Source organism: Phoxinus phoxinus (assembly GCF_949152265.1).
Source record: "Phoxinus phoxinus genome assembly, chromosome: 25".
Classification (NCBI taxonomy): domain Eukaryota; kingdom Metazoa; phylum Chordata; class Actinopteri; order Cypriniformes; family Leuciscidae; genus Phoxinus; species Phoxinus phoxinus.
The window spans coordinates 15895866-15921796 of NC_136900.1; the positions used below are offsets into that span (position 1 = coordinate 15895866).

General features: G+C 36.5%; 1 protein-coding gene across 2 annotated transcripts; it reads left to right on the forward strand.

Annotated features, from left to right (window-relative positions):
• Positions 1–1351: 1351 nt before the first annotated feature.
• Positions 1352–25641, forward strand: LOC306993224 (solute carrier family 45 member 3). Of its 2 annotated transcripts, none has more exons than XM_079602871.1 (6): positions 1352–1476; positions 15451–15794; positions 20291–21118; positions 22836–23101; positions 23592–24017; positions 24892–25641. In XM_079602871.1, the coding sequence occupies exons 2-5, from the start codon at positions 15647–15649 to the stop codon at positions 24000–24002; spliced, it is 1653 nt and encodes a 550-aa protein (XP_079458997.1). In that variant the 5' UTR covers positions 1352–1476; positions 15451–15646; the 3' UTR covers positions 24003–24017; positions 24892–25641. The 2 variants fall into 2 exon arrangements, with proteins under 2 accessions (XP_079458997.1, XP_079458998.1); XM_079602872.1 differs by having other exon boundaries at positions 24929–25058.
• Positions 25642–25931: the final 290 nt, after the last annotated feature.

A 25931-nucleotide genomic window follows, 5' to 3' on the forward strand; every position in this document is an offset into this window, starting at 1 on the left:
GGACTGTCCTGTTTGTGTGATTGTGTGATCCTGAGTGTAGGATGTTCATTTTAATTGGAGCTCATCGTCTGCACTAGGGCTGTTAAGCGATTAATCACATCCAAAATAAAAGTTTGTGTTTACATAATAAATGTATGTGTACTATGTATAATTATTTTATATATTTAAATACACACACATGCTTGTATATATTTAAGAAATATTTGTATGTATACTGTATATAGATTTATATATAATTTATATTATGTATAAATTATAAATATTTTATATATAAATAACACATTTTCTTAAATATATACATGAACGTGTGTGTATTTATATATACAAAATAATTATACACAGTACACAAACATTTATTATGTATACACAAACTTTTATTTTGGATGAAACCTATATTTTATTTTTGCGATTAATCGTTTAAAAGCCCTACAGTGCACGCTGTCTACATGTGTCGTCGATACATAAAACCATAGAAACAATAATTGGAAAGTTGATTCTCCTCGTGATTTAAGTTTTAAAAAGAAGCTGTCACTCAATTTAATAACAGTTTTCTGCTATGTATCATTTGAACACCATAAGCCAGGCCCAGACATTCCTCATGGGATCAGAAAGTGGCACGGCCTGTTCTGTTAAAGTTGTGATATTCTTTCTTTCCTATTGTGACGTATCCGTGTGAAACGGCTTCTCAAACAAGAAAAAATGTAGGGCGGGATTTGATTTCGTCCGTCTGGAATTGATTGGATGATTGTGGTTTGCTCTTGCTGTGATCTCATGTGAATCACAGGTTGTTCCACCAGTAAACATTTTGAATTTAATTATTTTGATTAAAGATTACGGTACAAGATTTTTGTAATTTTCATTTTTCATTTTTTTCAAGATTTTCATTTTTACAAAATAATGACATGCACAGATAAATAATTTAGCCTATAATATATAGGCCTAGTGCAATATTCCATAAACATTTGTCCATTTTGATTTATGGTGAAGTATGCCAGATGGATGGATGGATGGATGGATGGATGGATGGATAGATAGATAGATACATTTACAACTGATATACAACTGTAATATAAATTTTACTAAATTAATTTACAATAGAAATGTCGGTTTGTTTTAAAAGGTCACATTAGAAACTTGTTTTTCAGATGCAAATTCAGGCATTTCCATCTATGTTGAGCCAAATAAGAAAATCAAGAACTTTTCCTTTTAAAAAACGGTCTTTAAAACCTAATGAAAATCACGGATCAGACTCTAAAACGAAGAAACGGAAATTCCATGCACTTTTTTTCTCTTCTTTGGTGGTTGACCTGAGCTCAATAGGAGGATTTAACCCATCCTCTACACCTCCCGGGTCCGTGCATTGATTCAAGCCTTTCCCCGGATAATTTCAGCACGTCACTGAGTCCTTCCCACAAAGTTGGGAAACAGTGGAGAGTCCGTGAATGCAAGCGGACACACGAGAGCCGCGTCTGGAAGGTAAGACCAGCATGTTCTGTTCTGTATATAAGTGATTATATGCTATATTAAAGCTTTACTTTGTGCCATTTATGCGGTCGAGCTGAGAGAGGTTTCTAAATGAGTGATAAACGCAAGAAACTTGTTCATTGAATTAAAATCACTTCCGCTTCCTGCATGATAAGCTCGCGCCGCATAAAATCACTAGAGGAGAACAGCAAACATGTTTGTACCGTTATACAAACACGTGAGACGCAAGACTAGCATTGTTCGCATGAGGTTGATATTTGCTTCATTTTTTCCCAGTAATGTCCACAACATAAACAGTGCGTTTCTTTAGAAGTAACGTATAAACTCTGACTCTCATTTAAACTCTGAAACTTCTTCTCTGCCTTTCCAATATAGTTGTATGGGGTCCCAAGTGCATGGTGTTAAACGATTAAACGACTGTTAAACGATTAGAGTTGATTATCTTTCCCCCCCCAAATGAAGCATTTGAGACCCCCGCTGTTTTGACACATGTCTGTGGGGGAGGCAAATACTTAAGTATTTTGAGACTTTGTTTAGTCTACCTCATGTTTTTGCTGTGTTTCAAAACACAGCGAGTTGCCTGCCTAGACAAATTTTGTTGCGTCATTTGGCATATTCTGCATTTTATGCGCGTTCGGAGTCCCGCTTCATAAACGAATCTCCTGTGTGGAGTCTACCTTTTTCTGAATTATAACTTACTGACTCTTTGAACCATGAACTGTCTCTTCAACCACGTTTGACTCGCAGTCATCCTCGTTTACAACTCGCCGACTCACCGAACCGAGAACTGTCTATCCGACTCAAAATTATCCAGATTAGCCCACCAACCCTTTATTGTAATTGAAATAGACTTTGGAACATTTTTAAGTATGTAATAAACTAAACAAACATGTAATTTAAAAGTCGATTATGTTATATTTTTAGGTTCAGTTGTTAATTTTTTTTTTTTTAACTGAATGAACTGAGGCTGCAAATTTGGTTCCATCCACCAGCACAGTTATTATGAGTCACTGCTGACAGCTAGACAATATTTATGGGGAGTCTAGACAAGTATTTATTTATAGCAGTCTCTCTTGACATTGTTCGCCTGAAATTTAATAAACAGAAAATGGCACATTTAAAAGCACATTGCTCAGTGGGAGGGTGGAGTGCATCCACTGTTTCTTTTATACCAGACAGACAAACATAATAGCCTACATTTAATAAGAAATATTTTTCCCCCATTAAGTTTAGCTAAGCATGAAGATGCTTTAGGGCTTAAGATCCAGCTCTCATCTGCTACTTCCTTGAGAAATGTTCCTCACCCGAAATTCCCTTGCTAGACCAGCTGCACTACACAAGATCATGCAACCTGCAGAGCCTCTTAAGCTAGGCAAGGTGTTTTGTTTTCTTATGCTCCTCTTTCAGCCCTCCAGACTGCATAAGCACCTTTACCACTAGATTTATTTTATTATTAATATTATTATTTAAGTAGGTAAAAAGTTATACAATTTTACTTTTATTGTTATAAAAATACTATTTTCAAATTGTATGTTATATATATTTTCCAAAACACATTTTACTCTAAAACTGTGAGAAAATCAAAGCCATAAATCTAAACAAGCTGTGTGTAATTTGAGGTTGATATCTCAAAAGATGAGATTTCAGTAAGATTTTGTTTGGTGGCAGTTCCAAACATTTCCAATAGATGAAATTCGTCTCCCATTCATTTTCAATGCGGTCATTTTTGACTGCAGACAATTCAAGTGTGACTATTGTTTTCAGGACCATTTAACCTTTTCGAATCATGTCCATGATTTTTTTGTGTTCACACAGCAAGTGCCAAAACCTTTACCAAGTTTCGTACTATTCCGATTAAGTAAAATAAAATAAAAGGTAATTTTTTTTCACTCAAAAATGACCAAACAGCTCCAGACGGTTATTGTTATTATGCATAATTATTAATATAAAGAGAGAGAGAGAGAGAGAATATTTATATTTAATTATTATTTCTATTATTTTTTTAACTCTTGGCTGGCCAAATAGACTGCTTCAGAAACAAGATTATTTATTGAGCCTTTTGCATATTTGTCTGTCCTCAGTATACTTAGCCAGTATTAGTTACCCCGTTCCAGTTACCCATTATTGTCACGAAATATATTTATAGACACGAAACGGTTGACATATGGAATTTAAGTTGCTGTCACTCACCTAGTAACTCAACTAGTTGGTGGTACTCAAATTGTCGTTAAAAGACACAAAAGCATGCCAGAAAGCCTCCCTTTGCCACAAGGTCAGCGTTTACACCGCTAACCTGTAATACTGAGCTATTGCCAGCTGGCTTAAGGTGAATGATGTCTCCACGTCTACACCGAAGGGCCAAGTTCGCAAGATTCGGATGGCTGCCAACCAGCTTTGGAAAGTCACCTTCCCTCCTCTTGGCTTGGTTTATTCCTTTCAAGTTGTTCATTCCTTTAATGTTTGCTGGACTGGATTTCAGTAAATAATTGGAGCTGCCAACTAAGACCAGACTGAGCAAGTGATGTCTGCTTGAGTTGGAAAATGAAATATATACTCCGATTGATGCGGTGTATTCTTAGGACTGCAAGACAATGGTGGTGAATGCAGATTTTGTGATGAAAACACTTTCTATTGCATGCCTGAGGCATTGGGTTTTATTTGCCTATCATCAAGATTGCCGACAAACCCATATTACCCATCTTGTGTAAAGAATCAAGAATGATTTAAAGGCCATTCATTCAGATTCATTAATATTTAGCTTTTTCCAGTCATGGCACCCTCACACTTGTAGAATAAGATGACAAAAGTGATAAAAAGCCACTGAGTATACCCACAGAGTATGTGGGAACACTGTGTTTCACTGCCGCTTTACCAGCTCTTTTTTTTTTTTTTTTTCTCTGCGTACGTGGTCTCAAAGAACTTTCATTACAAAGAACTGGGGAGTTGCAGCCTTGTAGATGGGATATTTTTGGCATCCTTTAAAAAGATGCTGTTTGGTGTAGTCGCAACAACTGACAAGAAAGTATGACTACTTTTTTGTATGTCCTTGAACAATTTGCCTTAAAGATGATAGTAATGCTTGACATTGTTTTTCAACAAAAGTGTGTGAATTTATATACACAAGAGTCAAGACAGACTGATATTCTTTAGGCACTCCAATCTAGGTCTTTCCATTGTCTCAACTGTTTATGTCTTTGGTTATGAAGAAAAATTAGCCGAGGTTTGCAAACCTATCATCATGAATGCTTTCCTAGGGCTTTTAAAAGCTGCATTTAAGGATTTGTTTGTAAGTTAGAACTGTTTAATGTGCCTCTGCCGCTCATCAGCAACGTGGCTGCTAGACATTCTGCATCTTAAACGTCCATTTTGTGCATAATTCAATTTAGAACCCTCTCAGAGTGTTTTCATGGAGGCCTCATTACCGGTAGCAAAAAAAGCAACCACAAATTTAATGTCTGCAGTGGAGGCTCCAAAGCTAAGCTTTTTTTCTAATAGCAAGAAATACTTTTATGCAGAGTATCAGGTCAAAATCACAATGGTGTACATGGGGCCCTGAGGACAGGATAAATGAGACTCGTCTTGAAGCATTTTCCCAGAGTGATAATGCCAGATGTTGGTAGAGAAAAGCCACATTGACTGAAGTGTGGGAGAACAGCCTCGTATATAAACACGGATGCTTCGGTTGAATAAACAGATTCTGTATTTGCCAGGAAACCCCAAGTTACGAAAAAGGAAGGGGATGAAATGAATGTTTATGATTTACTGTCCCTTCAAGTAAGTCAATGTCTGGGCGACAGTGAGAAATATGGGTTGGGGGAGAAGGTCTCTTTCATGTAGTGAAAAGGATAGAAGAGGACCTTTGATATTTGAGATGCACTGAACTCTTTGAAAGGATAAACTGTGATTTAAGTCAGTATGGCCATGCGCTTTGATGATCATTTCAGCTTGGCTATTGTTGCGTCATAAATGTTTTTAAAATGTCTCTGCGTTTTGTTGATTCAGTGAATGTTTGAGAGCCTTATGTGAGTCTTTTTGACTACACATCCACACCCAAAGTTATATTCCAGTGCCTTTTCATCTGGAAATTCTACATGAAAAGAACATTGCACTGTAAGTTCAGCTGTTTCCAAAACAATGACATTATCGTCTACAAGAATAGACCAGGTGAGTTTTAAGAGGTGCAGGCAGTAAAAAGTCAATCCCTGGTTATGCATGGGCACGTAAAAATAGAAAGAGCTCCTGAACGATTGTAATTTCCCTGTGTTTCCAAATTGCGTCTCCTGCATGACGGAATTTTCCACTCGGGAATGGCTGCAAGGCTGCGTCTGCTACTGTAGCACCATTTGTTCTATTCCCTGTTTAAACTTCATCTAATTTTGGGATTTTCTGATTATACAAATTCTTTTTGAAATAGGAGGAGCAACAAACTTTGGTTAGGCTACTGTACTGTCTACAGCATCTTGAAAGGTTTAGGTTAGGGTAAATTTTTTATACTCAATATATAAACTGTGACTCATTTGGTGAATGTCTATATCCTTACATGACTTGCATGGAACTTTAAATTATAGAGGTACTGACTATTGACCATGGTTACGTGGCTCTCTGGAATATTTCATTTTGATTGGCCAATCATTCTGTAGTCAGACTGACGGACAAATGACCAGTGACAAACAAGCGCAACCAGTGTAATTCTTGACTTGAACAAATGATTATAGTGAGCCGGTTCAGCCTGAAGGATGAATCCCAAACAAATGACTCTTATGAGTCTGTTCTTTTTCCAGTGTAGTCTGATTCCTGAGCAAACAACTCTAGTGAGCCGATTCTTTTTACTGAATCAAATACATACAACATGATTTGTGCAGCCAGATTTCCGAACGAATTAATCTAATGAGTCAGTTCTTTGTATCAATGAAACATACAGCTTACAACTTAGAGATCTTAATTAGTGTAGTTTACTAATATGTATCCCTTAAATGTACTAAAATAATTGTTAATGAATCTGTTAAAGAAAGGGAACCAGACTTGTTAATTTCTTTACTATTCCCATTCCTACTCTGTTTCTTTCTTTCCACATAATAAAATCATTTTAACTAAAATATTTATTTATTTTAGTTATTTAGTAAGCAGCCATATACTAATAACCAGGATAATCCAATATAACCCCCTTCAGGGTGATTTAAGGTGATACTGCTCTTTTAAGAAAGACTGACCAACAGTCACTGACTGTATTTATCCCTTACTTCTTTTATTCACACTTAATATACCCAACAGATCGAATGATTCATAGTCATAAACAGTCCTGAGGGCTGTTTTCTCAGGAACTGGGAGTGCGTGTTGTCTTCCTAGAAAATTTCATCATTCCTTCTGCTAACATAATCACTATTTAATGAACCAAAGATAGATGTCAATAAACGTAGTCATTGCAATAAGGAGTGATCCGTAGGGAGGAGTGTAGGCACTCAGCCAAAGATGTACAACAGACGATCCCAGTCACAGGTTTGCTTTAAGGTTCGCTTGATCAACAATACTGATGACATTTTACATTTGTTTCATATACCATACCACAATAACTGTAGCTGTTCGTTGTAGCGACGTTGATTCATACATCTTAGCTTAAAGACAGTCTAATGTCGTTCCAAACAACTTGTATGACTTTCTTCTGTGAAAAATGGCTCAGTATGTTTGTGTCTGTACAATAAATTGGGTCCATATTTGTTTTGGACTCAATTGACTTTCAATGTTCATACAAAAGCAGTTAACATTCAAAGTGCGTTAGGGTGCGGATTAGCATAGGGTACGTTTTGGTGTTGAGGTAATGTTGGGGGGGAGTTGTAGAATATTTTGGCCTCGGGGTTGGGAGGTAGAGGTGTGAGAAAGGTCTGTCCTTATGTGCAGTTTAACCTGATCTGGGCCATTATTGCAGGGTTTTTTGGCTGGGAAATGAGATGAATGGGGGTAGGTGGGTGGGCTGGACAAGAGGAGGGTATAGAGAGAATAAAGTCCTGAGGTGGAACTGATATGAATCTGTTCTTTGTTTTTCGTATCAGTGTTGGGCTGCTGTGCTGGGGGCCATGTTTAGTGTTGTTTGGGACCTGAGATAACTGGATTTTGATGTCTAAGAAGAGGATTTCTGCCCCAATCAGGGGGTTTAACATCACACACATGTCGGGGTAAAGAAGAAAGAGCTTTATAATGGGAGAATAAGGGTGAGAATGAGTTTAAAGGTAGCAGAAAGAATTGTGTACTGTTTGGTAAAGGCTTCTGAATTTTTATATGTCCAAAACACTTTTGTTATTCATATTGCCTTAGAGCAAATTGTGCATGCGGTGAGAGAAATGTGTGTAATCTGGCTGCTTTGAAAGTACAAAGGCGATGAATTCATGCTTTAGCTATACCTATAGAAGAATTCCAATCTTTGGTATTTGCTAAGGCTATGAATGTTGATGAACTCTGCAATGCTTCACATACTTCTACATTTTTCCTCTTTGTTTATATTTTAAATAATATGCACATTAGTACTATTTATTTAATAAGTACTGTGAAGAAATAACATAGTTGTGACATTGTAGTGATATTCCATTTCAAGTTTTGACTGAAGAAGTTACATTTAAAGATCAACACAAAATTTAGCTAGTCTGCCTAGTCTTCAGCTAGCTGATTTGAAGTCCTTCCTTTCCAGAACTTTCCGGTAATTTCATAGCACTCCATTAGAGAGGATCAGCGCTTGCATTATTGTGTCTCTCAGGTCATCGGCAGCCCACATTCCTCTCTCTTTTGACCTGATAAGTGTCTTTCTGTATCAGATAGCTGAGCGCTCCTCTCCCGGGAGCTGCATAAAGCCTGAGTGTGAACAGCCTCTACAGATTGTGTGTCTGCACCTGAACCTGATACCATTGGGTGAGAAAGTGTGGGATCTTACAGTTCAGAGAAGACAACTTCTCGCTTTTGCAATGCATTGCTAGCTGGGCGAAGTAGCACTGAAATTATATCCCGATATTATCAACCCTTTGATGACATAAAGTATATCTCTCTTATTTTGTTTGTAGGCCTACAGATTTGTTCTAAAATTAATTGATTTCAATTGATTCAAGAACCATTATTTTAGTGGATTCAACGCATTTCATTTAGAAAGTAAAAGTACAGTAAAAATCTATTTAAAATGAATTCTGCACTGTTTTCACTAAATTAACAAAAACAATTATACTTATTTTTTATTTTATATGCATAATGAATTGAAATAAACAGTAATATTTACTTATGTTTTACTAAAACATTTTACTACATAAAATGCTTCCTGGGGACTGAACACTTTTGAGTTGACCCTCATTGAATCAGATTTCAGAATTTATTATTTGAACGGAATCACGGAAGTGAATCATTGTGATATTCACATTGATACTTAATTTCATATAACCAGAAAATAGCTATACCATCAAAATAATTTTTGAGTAATTAATTTACTATTTTCTATTTCTATTAGGGGTCAGGGTGTAACAGTTTTCGGTAAAATATCTAACCAAACTGCAAAATCTCAAATCTGACGTAAAACAATGCAAATGAATGTTTCTGTCGATGGATGCGCTGTCCAATCAACTGTTAATATGTAAATCTATTTCTGACATAAAGGCCCAAGTACTTACGGTAATTTTCCTCATTCTGCTCCGTCTCATGCAATGTTGAGCACACAAGCTTTTCAAAGTATACTTTTGGCCATGAGCGCTGAAAGATGCTTTCTAGTGGACTTTGTTTTCAAGCGCTCAAGTTACTCGCACATGGGCTGTTGTATGTGCACCCTCCTAATTACATAAATTGCATATTAAGTATTATTATTACTAAAGTTACTTATAATTAAGTAACTGAACCTTGAGTATTTCAAACCATTACACCCATACCTTCTCATTTTAACAAATAACTACATTTCTGTGATATTTGATGTTTAATCCAGATGTTTTTCTTAAAACAACTTGAGAACAAACTGTCAAACTGCTCTGTGTCTTTGAGGGAAGGTTTATCACACGATCGGGCCGAGTGCCGACGTCAGGGATTGCTCTAACGGATGCTAGGAAAAGATTCCATGCCTTCAGGTCATGCCATTGTCATGTGATCTCAGTTAAGAGAAGAATTACGCCAAGACCATCCCTACGATCAAGACCAGGATTCTTCATGGTGGGAGTGCCAGATAAAGTCCGAGATTTTAAGTCGACTGCTAAATAGCTTGTGTACGTGGAATGTTAATTGTGGGATTAGAGCTCCAGCGTCGCCTCGGTCTCATCTCACTTTCAGCCAAACCACTGTTGAACATCATTTGAGGTTTTTGGTTGGACGTCCGCTGTTGCTTGTGGTTCTGATGTCACTCTGGAGAAATGTTCTCCTCGGCTTTAAGTTCAGACACTCGCGCTGTTGTTAAGAGTGTTTCTAAGACTCTTAAGACTTGATAAAAGCTTAACTGAAAGGGCTTGATTCCTCAGTATATCAAGTTACTAACATTGGCTCAATGTTCACAAAGCCTGTTTTGTATGGTAATAATGCCCTTCAGAGCCATTAAAGCTTATCTGCGGGGGCAGAGGGGGTTGCGGTATTGAATAGGTCTGGGATTGTGGTGTACGAGAGGAGCAATGGCGGTGTCAAAAGATCCTTAACCTGGTATGCAGTGCTCAAACCATTTCAGATCAGTTGGTTAGAGCATGTTAACAAGAAACGTGCATTTCGATGATCAGTAGACATGATGAAATGGTTTTGGAGATGTACAAATGGGGCCGTTATTCTGGCTGATTGACCCAGTGCCTTTGCTTAGCGTGATTCATGTCACGGTAAAGGCACGCCAGGTTTAAAGCAAACACATGTGGCTTTCATTTGACACATCATTTAAGGCACGTCAAACATGCTGCTAAATTCTATACGGTAGCTCTGCTTATAACTCCCAGCTTCCCCTGTGTCTCTGAACCATGATACCACTGGAACGATAACACTTTTAAAGCCCCTTGAGTGACACATCTCCTTGAATTGTCACTTTTCATTATGTCAAATTCTCCCCTTGGTAACAAGGGTCTGAAATTAACTCTGGTAACACAATCCTTCATGCTGTCCTTAGTTTGCATTGCTTAAAAGGAATGTTCCATGGCGAAGCCGAATGTTAATCACCAAAGCAAATAACTTGGACTCGTTCCATAATAATTTGAAGAAAATTAAATATTTTAAAGAACAATTGGTAAGACTTTACAATAAGGTTTCATTTGTTAACATTGGCTAACTAAATTTCATAAACTAAAAGTGTAAATTATTTCTAAAGCATAAATGTTCATTTCAACATTTTATTCAATGGACCTGAGCTAACATGAACTAACAATGAACACTTTTTTTAAATGAACTAACATTACCAAAGATTAACAGATACCGTAAAAAAAAAGTATTGCTTATTGTTTGTTTATATAACTTAAAGCATTAACTAATGTTAACTAATTGAACCTTATTGTCAAGTGTTACCGAAAATGTTTAAGTTAAAAGTAGAAATATGAAGCTCATATTTATGTTTCGGCTCTTGAATTAATTATTCAGTAAAAAGAGTTAGTTTTGGATTTATGTTGTCTAGATCATTCTTTTTGAGCTGAAAAATACTTTTAAAGTAAATGTATCTAGTTATGGATTACCAACATAATTAGCCTACTGTGAAGTATGCGTCAGTAATTTGTTGGATGGTTACATCACGTGTCCTGGTTTAACAGCTTTACATGGTTGTCGAAGTAGAATAATTGGATTTGGATACTCATACAAGGTCAGTCATAATGGTACATTAGTCTCGAGCTTTTTTTAACAATATCGAATGATGAGTGACTGTCTTTTTTAGAGAGTCGTTGAGTGATTTGTTCAAAAACATTGATTAATTTACACGTGATGTATTTTTGAGTGAGTCATTGAATCAACTCAGCTGATTCATTCAAGATACCAATTCATTCAGGAAAAAAATACCACTACTGTGCAGAACAAACAAGAACTATGTGCAGAACAATAGCGGAACAAACAAAATAACACAATGTTGTGCCTAAAGTTACTCAATTTAAAACTTCCCTTTTATTGATTTATTTTATGAAAACAACTGAGATTTTACTGTTTGTATCATATGTTTACATGTTCTAAACAGATTATCAATCTGCGTATTATTTGTAGGTTACATCGATTTTCATTCCCCCATTCAACAAGTGTCTTTGAATCATTTGATCAACCTATTTGTTTAAAAGCACAGATCCATTCAGAACCAAAGCAAGTGATGTCTTTGTGAGTTATTGAATCAAACTGATTTATTCGAAACTGATTCAATTAGGAAAGAAACTCCGCTACAACAATGGCGGGGTAACAAAATAACCTGCAAAAATGTTAGTTACATAATATAACTTAATGTTTACTGAATTGTTTAATAAAAACAGAACCAGACTTGATTAAATAATGCTTAATTATGTCTCAAATGCTGTTGGAGTTTAACTAGTTAAAAACAGAACTAAAGGAGATGGTGGGATAATTCAACCCATCTACATCAGAAAAGTCAATTAACTTCGACGACGGCATTAATGTGCCTCTCTTTTGTAATAAGTCGTCAATAAGGATGACCTTGAGGGCTAGAGGAGGGGGAAGTTGTAATGGGATGGGTGAAAAGCAGGGGGTTGTCTAGTCATTGGGACAGCAGGGTGGAGGTCCTACAGAGATGGACTGGGATAGACCCCTGATGGGCTCCTTTCAGGACTGAAGGAATGGGTGTGAAATGGTCGCGTCTGTGGAGCCCCATTTTGGCATATGCTTTGTGCTGAAGTATTGTGGTTGTTTTTTCTTTGACCATCCATTAATGGACCATATGATGAGATCGTTATGAAATATTTCACAAATTCACACAATCTTGAGCCATTAATTCAGAAATGGGCACTTTTTGGTGGTGCAAGATCTGTAGACTTCACTATATTTAGATTTAATTTCCTTGTTTATTTGAATGCTTAAAATAAGTCCACTATGAGGCATAATACAATAATGAAATACAGAATGCAAATTAAGTCCTTGTTATATATTTGGTTTGTTTTGGTCTCTTGACTATCGTCCTATTTAAAAACCTGTTTAATGAAGCTGTTTAATGCAAAAGGAACTCGTATATATGAATCATTTCAGCAAAGTTTCTTATATATTCTTCAAATGGAGATGATATGCTTTCTGTCTGCCAATGTTGAGCAGATGGCTCACATGGATGGAGGAATGTAACACTAAATATGAATTTAGCACCTGGTTGTTTTTCATCCTCCTGAAAGGTGGCGGGCGGCTGCTCTGAGTGTTCTCACACATGTCTCATAATCAGATGGCAGGGTGACAGTCATCTTTCAGAATCAGAGACTCAAAACTCGCCGCCGCTCATGCTTAATATCTGAGCTCAGGAAGAGCTTGATGTAATCTAGAGAGTCTCAGCACTTTAAACATTATCGAGAGCAATTTGGAAGCAAATCAAGTTACCTGAAGTGCTTAGAGAGAAGTAAGTGATAGAATATTATCTGTTCTTGTTGAAATAATGTTTTTAGTCTTTTTTTCTAGTGCCTCTTATTCAAGTTCTAACGACATTCATTTGCATTTGAAAAGCAAATAGCTTCTCTCTACAAGGTCAGAATGTGAAAAATCTTGTTGTTGGAAGTTTCTTGTCATTTTGATAGAAGACGTCCTTCACCTGATTGACATGTCGTGCCCAGGAGAGTTGTGGGAGGAAATGATATTCGGAGAGGGAGTGCGTTGGTGTTGTGTTTCGTATAGGAGATGCTTTGTTTGTACATGTATGGAGAAGAACGCCGGGTTGTGGATGAAGTAAATATTGAAGCTAGCTGACTGATTTGATTAAAGAAATGAACAGCTTGGCATAAAAGAAAGGGTTGCAACTAATGATTATTTTGATAATCAACTAATCTAATTAGAAGGATTTATTGACTATTCAGGTGATTAATGAAACAATTAATCAACAGCTTTTAATGTACTATTCAGTTTATGCCTTTTCCTCAGAGGTTGTGTGCTAAATCAAGATTACAAGATGAAGTATCCATATTTTGGAAATACTTTTAATAAACCTATTAATAATTATGGCCAACCTACTTCAACAAAAATTTTGAAGAATTTTTTTTTTCCACGTAAGTTTCCTTATAAAGGTTAAAATATGTATTCCTAAAATTGTTAAAATCTATAAAAGCAATATAAAAAATGTTTTTAAATAATTCAAATATTATTTAAGTATATATATATATATATATATATATATATATATATATATATATATATATACATATATATATATATATATATATATATATATATATACTTTTTATTTAAAATAGTGCTATCTTTATTATTGATTTTGCATCAGTAACTGTTTTGTATGGAAGCCCATTTCTGCCTACCGGTAATCATGTTTTGGGAAATCATGAAAAAGTCATATAATTATGACTTATAAGTAAAAATATGGCATACTAGGCCTAAGTTATAATTATGACGTAAAAGGTCAAATTTATGACAAAGTCAACATTGACAAAAACTCAAAATGAAATAAGTCATAATTGTGAGAAGTCGAAATTATGACAAAGTAATGACAAAAAGTCATAATTGTGACTTTTTATATATATATATCACTTAGTATTTCATAATTATGATTTCCTGAACAGAAAACTTTCCAATAACATATTGGTCTATTATTCTGTATTTTCACATAAATTGCTAATAGTATTTGACATTTAGAATGTAAATACATTTTGCCACTCCTATGTTTGGAAATGAGCAAATCTCAAGCTATAGATTAGTTTGCTGAGTATTATATTTGTTTGCTCAGTAGCTAATTAGCTGGATAGATTTTAACCTGAATCTACGTGTCACGACATGGATAGCTCTGTTAATTTGTTTTCTAATAATCAAATTTAGTTGAATTACTTGTAAACTTCAGTTCAGACTCAGAGACTTGAATATTGTGTGTCTCACTGGAATGTTCCAGAATAAGCTTGAGTGACCTGCTGAAGAAAACAAACCCTGATATTAGTCATACAAAATTCATAATTGCACAATCTCCCCCGGTGATTGAAAAGCAGCCACAGAGTAACGCTCTCAATGCTCGGTTCTCCACTGGAAGCAGTAAAATCTGACTCCTTAATGTTGCTTTTCATGAACAAAGGCTGCTAATTAGAGGTGGCAACTGCATTGAGGAACTGCGTGAACGAGCTAATGACTGAGAGCGTAGAGAAGGCGGGCTTCAGACTGGGTGACCTTAGTGTGGTCTGCGGTGAAGAATGGGGAGAAAAACCTCCGCAGGAATGCGTTTCATACTGTCCATCACACAAATGGTTCATGCACACCTTTTGTTTCGTTTAAATGACGCTTAAAATTCAGTAAGATTGTCGATTTGATGACACTGACTATATTGGATGAGAACAAAACTGACTCGAGCTGAAAAATTACACTATTGTCTTCTGTAGAGCTGCTTATAGCAGAATTTAACTTGTTTCATAATTGATGATGTTTACACAGTTATTGAACTGAACTGAATCAACAATGAACTGACTTGAGCTGAATAACGACACTATTGTCTTCTCTAGAGCTACTTATAGCAGAATTTAAATTATTTTATTATTGAACTTTACACAGTTATTGAACTGAATCAACAATGAACGGACCTGTGCTGAATAACACTTGTCTTCTGTAGAATTGCTTATAGCAGAATTTAACTTGTTTCGTAATTGAACTTTACAGATATTGAACTGAACTGAATCAACATCAACAATGAACTGACTTGAGCTCAATATTGACCCTATTGTCTTTTTAGAGCTGCTTTACAGCAGAATTTGAATTTGTCTCATATTTGATGAAGTTTGCATCATTTATTCTGTTTATTACTGTGAATCTGCTTTGAAACAATCTGTATTTTATAAAGAGCTATATAAATAAAGGTGACTTCACTCTTTCTTTTAGATCAAGAATGTTGAAGATACGATGGATCCCCTAGTTCATCTGAGCCCGTTGAGAGTCCGCATCTCTGCTCTCCCGCACCCCACGCGCCCTCCTCGTCCCTGGGCACCCAACCCTGCGCCGTTCTCCTTCTCCAGCAAGCTTCAGTAGACTTTTCACACCGACACACGGGAGAAAGGTAAACCCTTCCTGTGTAAATATGACTGGATGGAGGTCTCAGTGGCGTCTGGTCCTACTGAACTCGCTGACTTGTGGCCTGGAGATCTGCGTGGCAGCTGGGATCACCTACGTGCCGCCTCTGCTGCTGGAAGCTGGCGTGGAGGAACAGTATATGACGATGGTTTTAGGTAAGGCTTCATCTTGGCTTCAGTGTGGAATGTCAATCCAATGTTTAAACCAAGGGCTGCGCTGTAAACAGCAAGTCAAGGTTGTTTCCCATTATGGAGTTGATCCTATAATGGGGGTCATTATCATAATTACTGGCTAAATCACTCGCTGCCCCATCCAGGTGGTAATCAGGTGCTAATTGGAAGGCACCGGGCTGCAGGAAGGGGCCCAGAGGCTCCAGGGGTCAGCAGCTGTATGGAAGCTTGTATAGTTTTACTGCGTCCTGTTAAAATTCTGTAGGACTTTCAGCAGATAATATAGTCATCATGGGCTGCCTCAGAGTCAGTCGAAGGAGTTATTTAAATGCGCACATTTTCCATTTCTCCTCATTTTTTTTAGGGGTCTTGAGATGCATTTTAAAAAATGTCACTTCGATTGGAACCTTTAAAAACAGCGAGATGCAGCTCTACTCTTCAGTGGTCTTTTTTTTTTTTTTGAGTCATGCTTTTTAAATTTAAAAAAATATAATTTATTACTAAAAATAGAAATTACGGTATATATATATATATGATATAAATAATAATTATTAGTTTAAATCTTTATACACTACCATTCAAAAATTTGGGTCAGTAAATATTCTTTTAAGAAATGTATGCCTTTATTCAGCAAGAATGCATTCAATAGATCAAATGTGACCAAATACTTTATTCTGCATACCGGTATATACAGATTGTTTTCTCTTTTTGAAAGAAATTAATACTTTTATTATCAAGGACCTATCACTTGGTCAAAAGTGAGAACAAAGACATTTATAATATTATAAAAGATATACATTTAAAAAAAAATAGATTGGTTTCCAAAAATATTAAGAAACTGTTTTTAACATTGATAATAATAAGAAATGTTTCTTGAGCAGCAAATCAGCCTATTAGAATGATTTCTGAAGGACCATGTGACACTGAATACTGGGGTAACCTGCTATCAAAAAAGGAGTAAATTACATTTCAAAATAAATTAAACTAGATAACTGTTATCTTAACTGTTAATTAAATTAGATAACTGTTATATTAATTTGTAATATTTCACAATATTAATTTTTTTACTGTATTTTTGATCAAATAAATGCAGCCTTGATGAGTCTAAAAGATGTCTTTAAAAAACAATAAAAACATTTTGAGCAGTAATATATGTAATATATTAATTAAAAAACATTTTCATCTATTTTTATTATATATATATATATGTATGTATATATATGTGTGTATGTATGTATATATATATATATATATATATATATATATATATATATATATATATATATATATATTATATATACAATTTTTAGATGGCTTTTATGTACTACTAGGCCACGGCCTATTTAATTTGTGTCAAGAGAATCATGTGTTTTTGTCCACTAGAGACATTGTCCAGGAGAAATAAGTTTAAATACAGCGAGGTGCGTGATTGTTTTTGTTCTTTTTGTCCTAGAACAACCAGACCTACAACTCTAAATATTTGGCCTCTGTGTTTGAGATTTTTCAACGTGCCATATGCATTACAGATGCATTATTTTGTGCCCACAAATGGCTTCCACATGGCTTTTGCTGTAAATGAATCTCTCTCCAAGACTATTAGCCTTGCAACCAAAACAGAAGGAAAGCAGTTCACAAACGTGCATGTGGTCACTTCACACCAGATGGACGGAAGATATTTGGTGTGTTAATACATACTCCACACCGCTCTCTTTGTCAACAGCTGCAGTGGGAAAGCAAAGAAAAGATCCTTTGTGCTCATTTCCATTCACAAGCTTTATAAACTCTTAATGTCGTTGCCATTAAGTGCTTTCAAAACCACCAAAAGGCCATTGCTGCTCATTTGGAGAAATTTCATGTGTGGTTGTATGTGATTCCAGAGGTTTTGCTGAACTGTTTCTTAACGGAGTGGGTTTTGGAGGCATTTTATACATTTTTCTGTTATGGTGACCTGAGAAGTACATGCCTGGGTCTGAGCTTTTTGGACCAGTTTGATGGACATGTGTTCAGTTGTTTTGAGACCTCTTTTTGAACTAACAGTGCACATTTTTCTCTTGAAATTAAACCCATGACCTTGCTGTTGTTAAAGCCATGCTTTTCCATTTGAGCTACTGGAACAATTAGAAATGACTGTAATGAATTACACCGTGTAGTAGGCTATTTAAAAGAGTAAAATGATTAATTGTCTCAAACTGTCGCAAACAGCACAAAGGCACCTTTAAAAGGAAGCCCACTCGTCCTCCACTTTGGGAAAAACAGCATGTTGACTTACAGGCGCTGTTGACCGACATTGTTAAATAAAACATTTTATAGGCACTTTCCTTCCATGGTTTCTCTTCGACAGTATTCCTCACATGGTTTGTCAATACCTGCTCAATGCCTTAAAAAGTGGTTGCCTTAATATAGTTTTAGGTGTAATATTCCTCACCTGCTTCCACTTTCCGGTTTAAATGGAAAGGTTCTCTTGCGGAAATGTGACGTGTGTGTTTCATTTATTTGCAAACGTTATTATTTCTTACCATGATTCACCATTAAAATACACTGCCATTCAAAATTTTGAGGTCCGTAAGAAAAAAAGAAAAAAAAACTTTTTCGCACAAGAACACGTCGTTAAATTTATCAAATGTGACAGTAAATACATTTATAATGTTACAAAAGATTTCCATTTCAAATAAATGTTCTTTTCATCATGAAAAAATTATCATTGTTTCCATAAAAATGTTAAGCTGCACAATGCTTTTCAACATTGATAATAATAAGAAATGTTTCATGAGCAGAAAATCAGCATATTAGAATGATTTCTGAAGGACACTGAAGACTGGAGTAATGATGCTTGTTGACAAATTCAGCTTTGCATCACATGAATAAATTACATTTATATTCAAATAGAAACAGGTCAATTAAGTTGTGATAACATTTCATAATATTGCTGTTTATTTTGATCAAATAAATGCAGCCTTGGTGAGCATGAGACTTCTTTAAAAAAATCTTAAGGACCCCAAACTTTTGAACACTAGTGCCGTTGAATGTATTGTTTCAGGCATTTTGGTGTCTGTACACTGTACACGTATGTTAACATACACATAATAAAATATACAAAACACCATACAGATTATAACAATAACAAAAATAGTAAGAAACCAAACTATTTAGGCATAAATAAGGGATAACCGAATGCAAACCAGTATGCAAAGACTTCTGGGAATGTCCTTTTAGTTTTTTCATGAGTTATTCAAGTATCTGTTTTGTAAATTATAAGGTAATTTAACTTAATTTTAATTTACATAAATACTTTTATTTAATAATGCATTGTCCTGTTAAATGTAATATAATTTGTCAATTAGTTCATTGGTTTTTACAGCATTTTTACATTGCTTTATCATTAAACTAGCTAACATTTTTACAGTGTGCAGTGTGTAAATGAACTCTTACATTTTAATTACATTTTGAACATGTTCAAGGCATCTTTCCACCACGCACTTGAATAAAAATAGCTCCTGAAGATCTAGACATGAATCAAAATGGGAATCTGTGCCAAACCAGTGGACTGAGTCATCTTCTTTAATTAGAAAAGCTGTGGAGACGAGGAAACTGGGCCAGAGATTGGTCACCTTAAACTACAGGCAGCTTTACAGCAGGCTTAAGACCAAGCCAAGAGATGAAGGAATGGAGGCCACAGCTGTGATTCTCTGACATAGATGTTGTCTCCAGTGACTATTTCTCTTTTAGTTGAAGGCGAGAAACTACAGGCAAATCATTATTTTTTTCATGCACTGGTCAGTTGTGAGATTTTGGGCTATTTGGCTTTTCATAATGTTTTTTTTTTTTTCATAATGTTTTAAGTTTTTTCTCTCCAGTGATTCCATGGAAGAACCGTTTTAAGTTCCCCAATGAACCATTCAGATCACACTTCTTAAAAAACGTAATGTGAAGAACTTTTTAAAAATCTAAAACTTTTTCCACTAAAGAACCTTTTATGCATTAAAAAGGTCCATGGATGTTAAATGTTCTTAATGGAACAATCAATGCCAATTAAGAACCTTTATTTTTAAGAGTGTAATGGAAAGAAAAGGCACAAATTGACTTTAAAGTTTTTTTTTTAATTCTACTACATCTATTTTGCATCTATTTAAAAGCCATTTCTCATAAATAAGTTGTTTTTCTCACAGAGCCAGAAATCTCCAATTCAGTTGCACTTATACCAAACTTTTACTGTTGTATTCCTATCTACATTCTGAAGGTTTTACATATATAATTCCTGGACCTTTTATTTCTAAAAACATGGTTAAAATGTATTTGGTTTTGAACCTGGTTTTATCCAATGTTCAGATTTCTGTTCTGGAAATGTTTGCAAATGAGTGCTTATTTAATTATAAATATATATAATCAATCAACTGTGGAAGTATGGAGATGTCTGTTAGTTAATGCTTTACACTATTCACCTGGGGTGTCTTGCCTTAATATTCATGTGATATTTTTCTTAGGTATTGGACCTGTTCTGGGACTTCTCTTCATCCCCCTGATTGGCTCAGCCAGCGATCACTGCAACAGTAGCTATGGCCGGCGTCGACCCTTCATATGGCTGCTGTCGTTGGGAGTTCTCATAGCCCTCTTGATCATACCACATGCTGACGTGTTGGCCGCCAACCTGAGCTGGGGCAGCACCCGCCGCAACCAGGCTCTCCAGGTGGGCCTGCTCATCCTAGGCGTGGGCCTTTTAGACTTCTGCGGGCAGGTGTGCTTTACACCACTGGAGGCGTTACTCTCGGACCTCTACCGCGAACAGGACGACTGCGGTCAGGCTTTCGCCATGTTCTCTTTTATGGTTAGCCTTGGAGGTTGCGTGGGCTACCTGCTACCCGCCGTGGACTGGAGCGGCGGGCTCCTGTCCTTCTACCTGGGAGGTCAGGCTGAGTGCTTGTTCTCCCTCCTCATCCTCATCTTCGTGGTCAGCGTGTTAGTCACCATGAAAGTGTCCGAGGAACCCACGTCCACCACGGAACCGGGACCGTCGGAGCCTGGGCGGTGTTTTCCGCGCTCGTGCTGCTATCTGTTTCAGTGTAAGCTGCGGGTTCTAAAGTCTGGCCCGCTCATGTGCCTGCTGAGGACTTGCTGGTCCATGACACCGGTCATTTATCGCAGCTACTGCCACGTGCCGCGCGTCATGCGACAGCTGTGTTTGGCGCAGCTCTGCAGCTGGATGGGTGTCATGTCCTTCATGCTATTCTACACTGATTTCGTCGGCGAGGGACTGTACGAAGGAGTTCCCAGCGCTGCTCCGGGAACCGCTCTCCGGCAACGCTACGATGAAGGCGAGTAAGACTTAGTCAACATAACATTGACTTTCTTAAGGCACATTTCTGGTCTTTATTGTAAGCGATTCATTACTGTAGTTCATTTTTTTTCACTCATGTCGTTTAGCCAGGCTATTGTTATAGTTAGAAAAAAAAGAAATGATCCATGTTTAGTGTGCTTGTTTGTAGGGCTGCACATTTTGGCCAAAAATTGTGATTACCACATTGTTGAGAGAAAATTAGAAAATTAAAGAAATAATGTATACCATTAAATAAAATGAAACGTTTACAAACATTATAAACATGTTTAAGATGGTAAAAAATAACTATTTGTTTTGTCATAATGTTGCATTTCATGTTCATTTCTTGATTCCCCAAGAGATTAATGATTACTGATACTTATTTCAGATTGCTCTCCGTCTCATGCGTCATACATTCCTATTCAAGAGGCATTTCTGTTAAGGAACAATAATAATGAACATTAACAGACCTTCAACTCATTTCACTGTCTGTCTATGGCCAAAAAGCTTTTTCCCCCTAAGGAATCATTTTCACTGTCCATGAACTTGTTTTCCTGGTATTGGTGGCCTTTAATTTCCGTCTTCTAGCCAGATCGTCTGTCTCAAGACTGTGAACTTGTGTTCACCTCCACATGTGGCCTCCGTCAGCTTTGTGCTTAAGTTTCCAGCAATGTTCATAAACACGAATGCATGTCCTTAGCTAGTCAACAACGGGCTTACAAAATCTACACCCATCTGGATGCCTCCCACTGAGCTTTGACACCAGCAGAACGCTCCTTTAGCAAAACATTTTGACAGATGTGGTCAAGATCAGTGTGCAAACAAATGAAGTCTGTCAGTGCAGTCGACCGCAAACTGTGTTACTGCACCATGTAACGAAAAATGTTTGAGATACTTGCTCAGTGAACATCTCGGCCCTCTGCAATTGTGTTTAAATGATGAATTCCTACTGTGAGGAAAGTTCCTGGCTTGTTTGAAGTACAACGCCAAAGCCTGCAAACACATGCCTTAGTCAACATCACTCGTAGGATTTAGTCAAAGGAAGCATTCTCCATTATGCTCAAATGGTCAAAGCAAACCGTTTGAAATGACCTCATCTGTCAAATCCGCAAGGGCTGGGGAATGTTGTTTACCTGGACATGCAGTTGTTGAAAAGAATGGTGTACTCACTGAATTTAAAGTATAATAAGGTCAGTTAACAATATATGTAAGGAGTAATGATACACAATAACTAAAAATACATAATCATTTATAATGAATAATTGTATGTATGTATATATATATATATATACATACACAAAGTGGTTTTTTTAAGTACCGGTAGTCTCTAAAGCTCACCAAGTCTGCATTTATTTGATAAAAAAATGCTGTAAGAACAGTAACATTGTAAAATGTTATTACATTATAAAATAACCTTTTTATTTGAATATATTTTAAAATGCAATTTATTCCTGTAATGGCAAAGCTGAATTTTCAGCATCATTAATCCAGTCTTCAGTGTCACATGATCCTTCAGAAATCATTCTATAATATGCTGATTTAGTGCACAAATGACGTTTCAAGCATATTTAAGCGGCATTATTTAAAAAATGTGATTGTACAATGCTGCGATTCACCAGTTAGAATCAAGTGCTGATTGTGAATCAATACTTTATTGATTTTAAATCAGAATTAAGTAGTATCTCGTGTGAAATTCTCCATTGTCACCCCTACAGGTATCCGTATGGGCAGCCTGGGCCTGTTCCTGCAGTGCGCTACCTCAACCTTCTTCTCGCTGGCCATGAGCAGGCTGGTGCGCCTCTTCGGGTCCAGGACGGTCTATCTGAGCAGCATGGTGTGTTTCACCATCTCTGCTCTGGTCATCTGCTTGTCCAAGAGTGTGTTGTTGGTCACAGCTATGTCGGCCCTCACTGGCTTTGCCTATGCAACGCTGCAGACACTGCCTTACACGCTCACCTGCCACTACCACAAAGAGAAAGAGGTAGGCATTAAATGTTTATATATACTTATATATATATATATTCTCTCTTAGCTTGTATAGAAAATACATGTTCTGTATATAGAGTCAAAATATTTTTGTAAGTAGTTTTACCTTTAGAAAGGTCAGTTAGAATCCAACTTGCAACATTTACTGATATCATATTTAAAAAGTCCATGTAAATTATAAAAATAGTACAAATATATTTCTAAACTTTCTTTCAAAAACACTGTGAGCCTCTCTCTCTCTATATATATATATATATATATACACACACACACACACACACAGTACATACACACACACAGACACACACACAGTACATAATAGGTCTTTAATATGAATACAAACACAAATAAACTGTAAAACTAAGACATTTTCCTTATCATTTATTGTCATCCTTGTATGGTGCCTATAAAATTACAAGAAGCCCTAAAATAAAAGCTAGACATATTTGTCGTATATGTGATGTCTCACTTGCTTCTCATCGCAGGTGTACATGCAAAACAGCAAAACCAAAAAAACGCACACAAATGGATTTACCATCACAAGGGATTCTGTTTGTCTGACACTAGACAACGGCCCTGGAGATCTCAACCACAAGAGTGGCGTTTCCAACGGGCATGCTCCTCACAAGAGAGATAAACCAGAGTATTTCCCGCCTCTGCACAATCAGAACGGTCTGGAATCAGAGGACTTTGAGAAGCGTGGAGTGGGACTAGACTTTGCCATTCTGGACAGCACCTTCCTTCTGTCTCAGGTCTTCCCTACCCTCTTCATGGGCATGATCGTCCAGTTCACAGAGTCCGTCACCGCGTATATCGCCTCCTCTGCCATATTTGGTGCAATTGGCATCTATTTTGCCACCCACATCATCTTTGACCAAAAGGACCTCAGAAGCTGAAGAAGCAGTGATCATGTGAGTCATTTCACTGTCGACCTTGTACCAAGCATCATATTAAATGCTACTGAGTAATCTACGGAGCCCCTAAAGGGACAGGGTGATTGGAGGAAAGCTTAGCATTCTCTTGCAAAACATTTGCATTTCTGTTCGCTTGCTAAACATTTTCGTTCGCTTACAAAACATTTGTGTTTTCTTGCAAAAGTATTGTATTCCCCCAACTTTGGGTTCACTCGCAAATGGATTGTGTTCCCCTGAGAAACTTTGCATTATCTCACAAAACATTTGCATTCTCTCGCAAAAGTTTGTTTGCTCACAAAATGATTTTGTTCGCCCGAGAAGCTTTGCGTTCGCTCGCAAAACATGTGTTCGCTTGCTAAACATTTCTGTTCACTCGCAGAGGTTTGTGTTTGCTCACAAAAATATTTTGTTCACCTGAGAAGCTTTGCGTTCTTTCGCAAAACATTTGCGTTCTCTCGCAAAAGTTTGTTTGTTCACAAAATGGTTTCGTTCGCCCAAGAAGCTTTGTGTTCGCTCGCAAAACATGTGTTCGCTTGCTAAACATTTTCGTTCATTCACAAAACGTTTGAGTTTTCTTGCAAAAGTATTGCATTCCCCTTAGAAACCTTTGCATTCGGTCTCAAAAGCACCGAAATAGAAATATCTATTCTCGGAGGAACACCATACTTTTGCAAGAGAAACGTAAAGTGCCTCTGGGGGAACGCAATACTTTTGTGAAAGGGACTTGTGGGAATGCAGTATTTTTGCAAGAGAACTAAAAAATATTTCATGTCCTCTTAGGGGCTCCGTACCAGACCAACCTTAGACACGTTTTTGCTTTTTCTAATGCAAGTCCTTTGTATGTACTGACTGATTGTTATTTTCTTCATAGGTCATGTTTGATATGAGGATACATTTTGCTTTTTCAGATCTCTATAGGACCAATGGACACATGGACTTGATGTAATTCCTGTTGTGTTTTAAAGACTTTTTGTAAAGACCTATTTTGTTGTATATATATTTTTATATTGATAATATATACATATATTTATATCCCTATGGGAATTTTTATGCAACCTGTTCTGCCGAGGTCTGTATTTATGTAGTATTCTAACCTTGTTGTTCTAAACTTGAACAAATGTGGCTTAATTTTTTTTTTACCTGAAATTTGGTCAGTAACCAAGACTTACATTATATTCATGTATACAATCTTAGTCTGTTCAAAATGACAATCTGGGATACCTTTCTACAGGTGACTTTACACAGACCTAAGCTATTATGTGTCGCAAAGCATCATCAGCTATATTAAAATGACATTTCTATGGTGTGACTGAGTTACATAGGTTGCTTTTACAAAACTGTAACAGTTACTATTTAAGTTATTTATCTGTAGGTTCGCTCGCTGTTGGCCAGAGAGTGTGTATGTTGAGCCTTATTTGTGTTAGTGTTATGTGACATTGTAAAAAGCGGTAAGATTCTCAGGATGGACGTGTCGTCCAGTTGAAAAATCATCTGTTCAATCACAGCACAATTAAATAATAAAAGAGGTACTGATATTTTAATTGCTGAGAATGAGAATATTTTTTTATTCTATCCTGTTTCATTTTGGGTGAACTATTTTAAAAGTGGTGGATTCTCACATCTGATGCAGCAGCCTAGGCTTTTTCTTCTGCTCGACATGATCTTCATCAAACTAATGCCATGAACGATTTTGTTTACCGGTAATTTTCAGATGAGCATCAGTTCCTGCTTACAAATTTTTTCTCATTAAACAGTCTCATTAAAAGTGAATTGGAGTGCAAATGCTGTAACTTGCAAATTTCTCTGAATTTTGGATCTTGCTTTCTCCCTCATTGGATTTTTTCCCACCAGAGTTGAGTGGCTGACAAATCTATAAATAAATTCTGAAAAACAAAAAACACTACATCATAC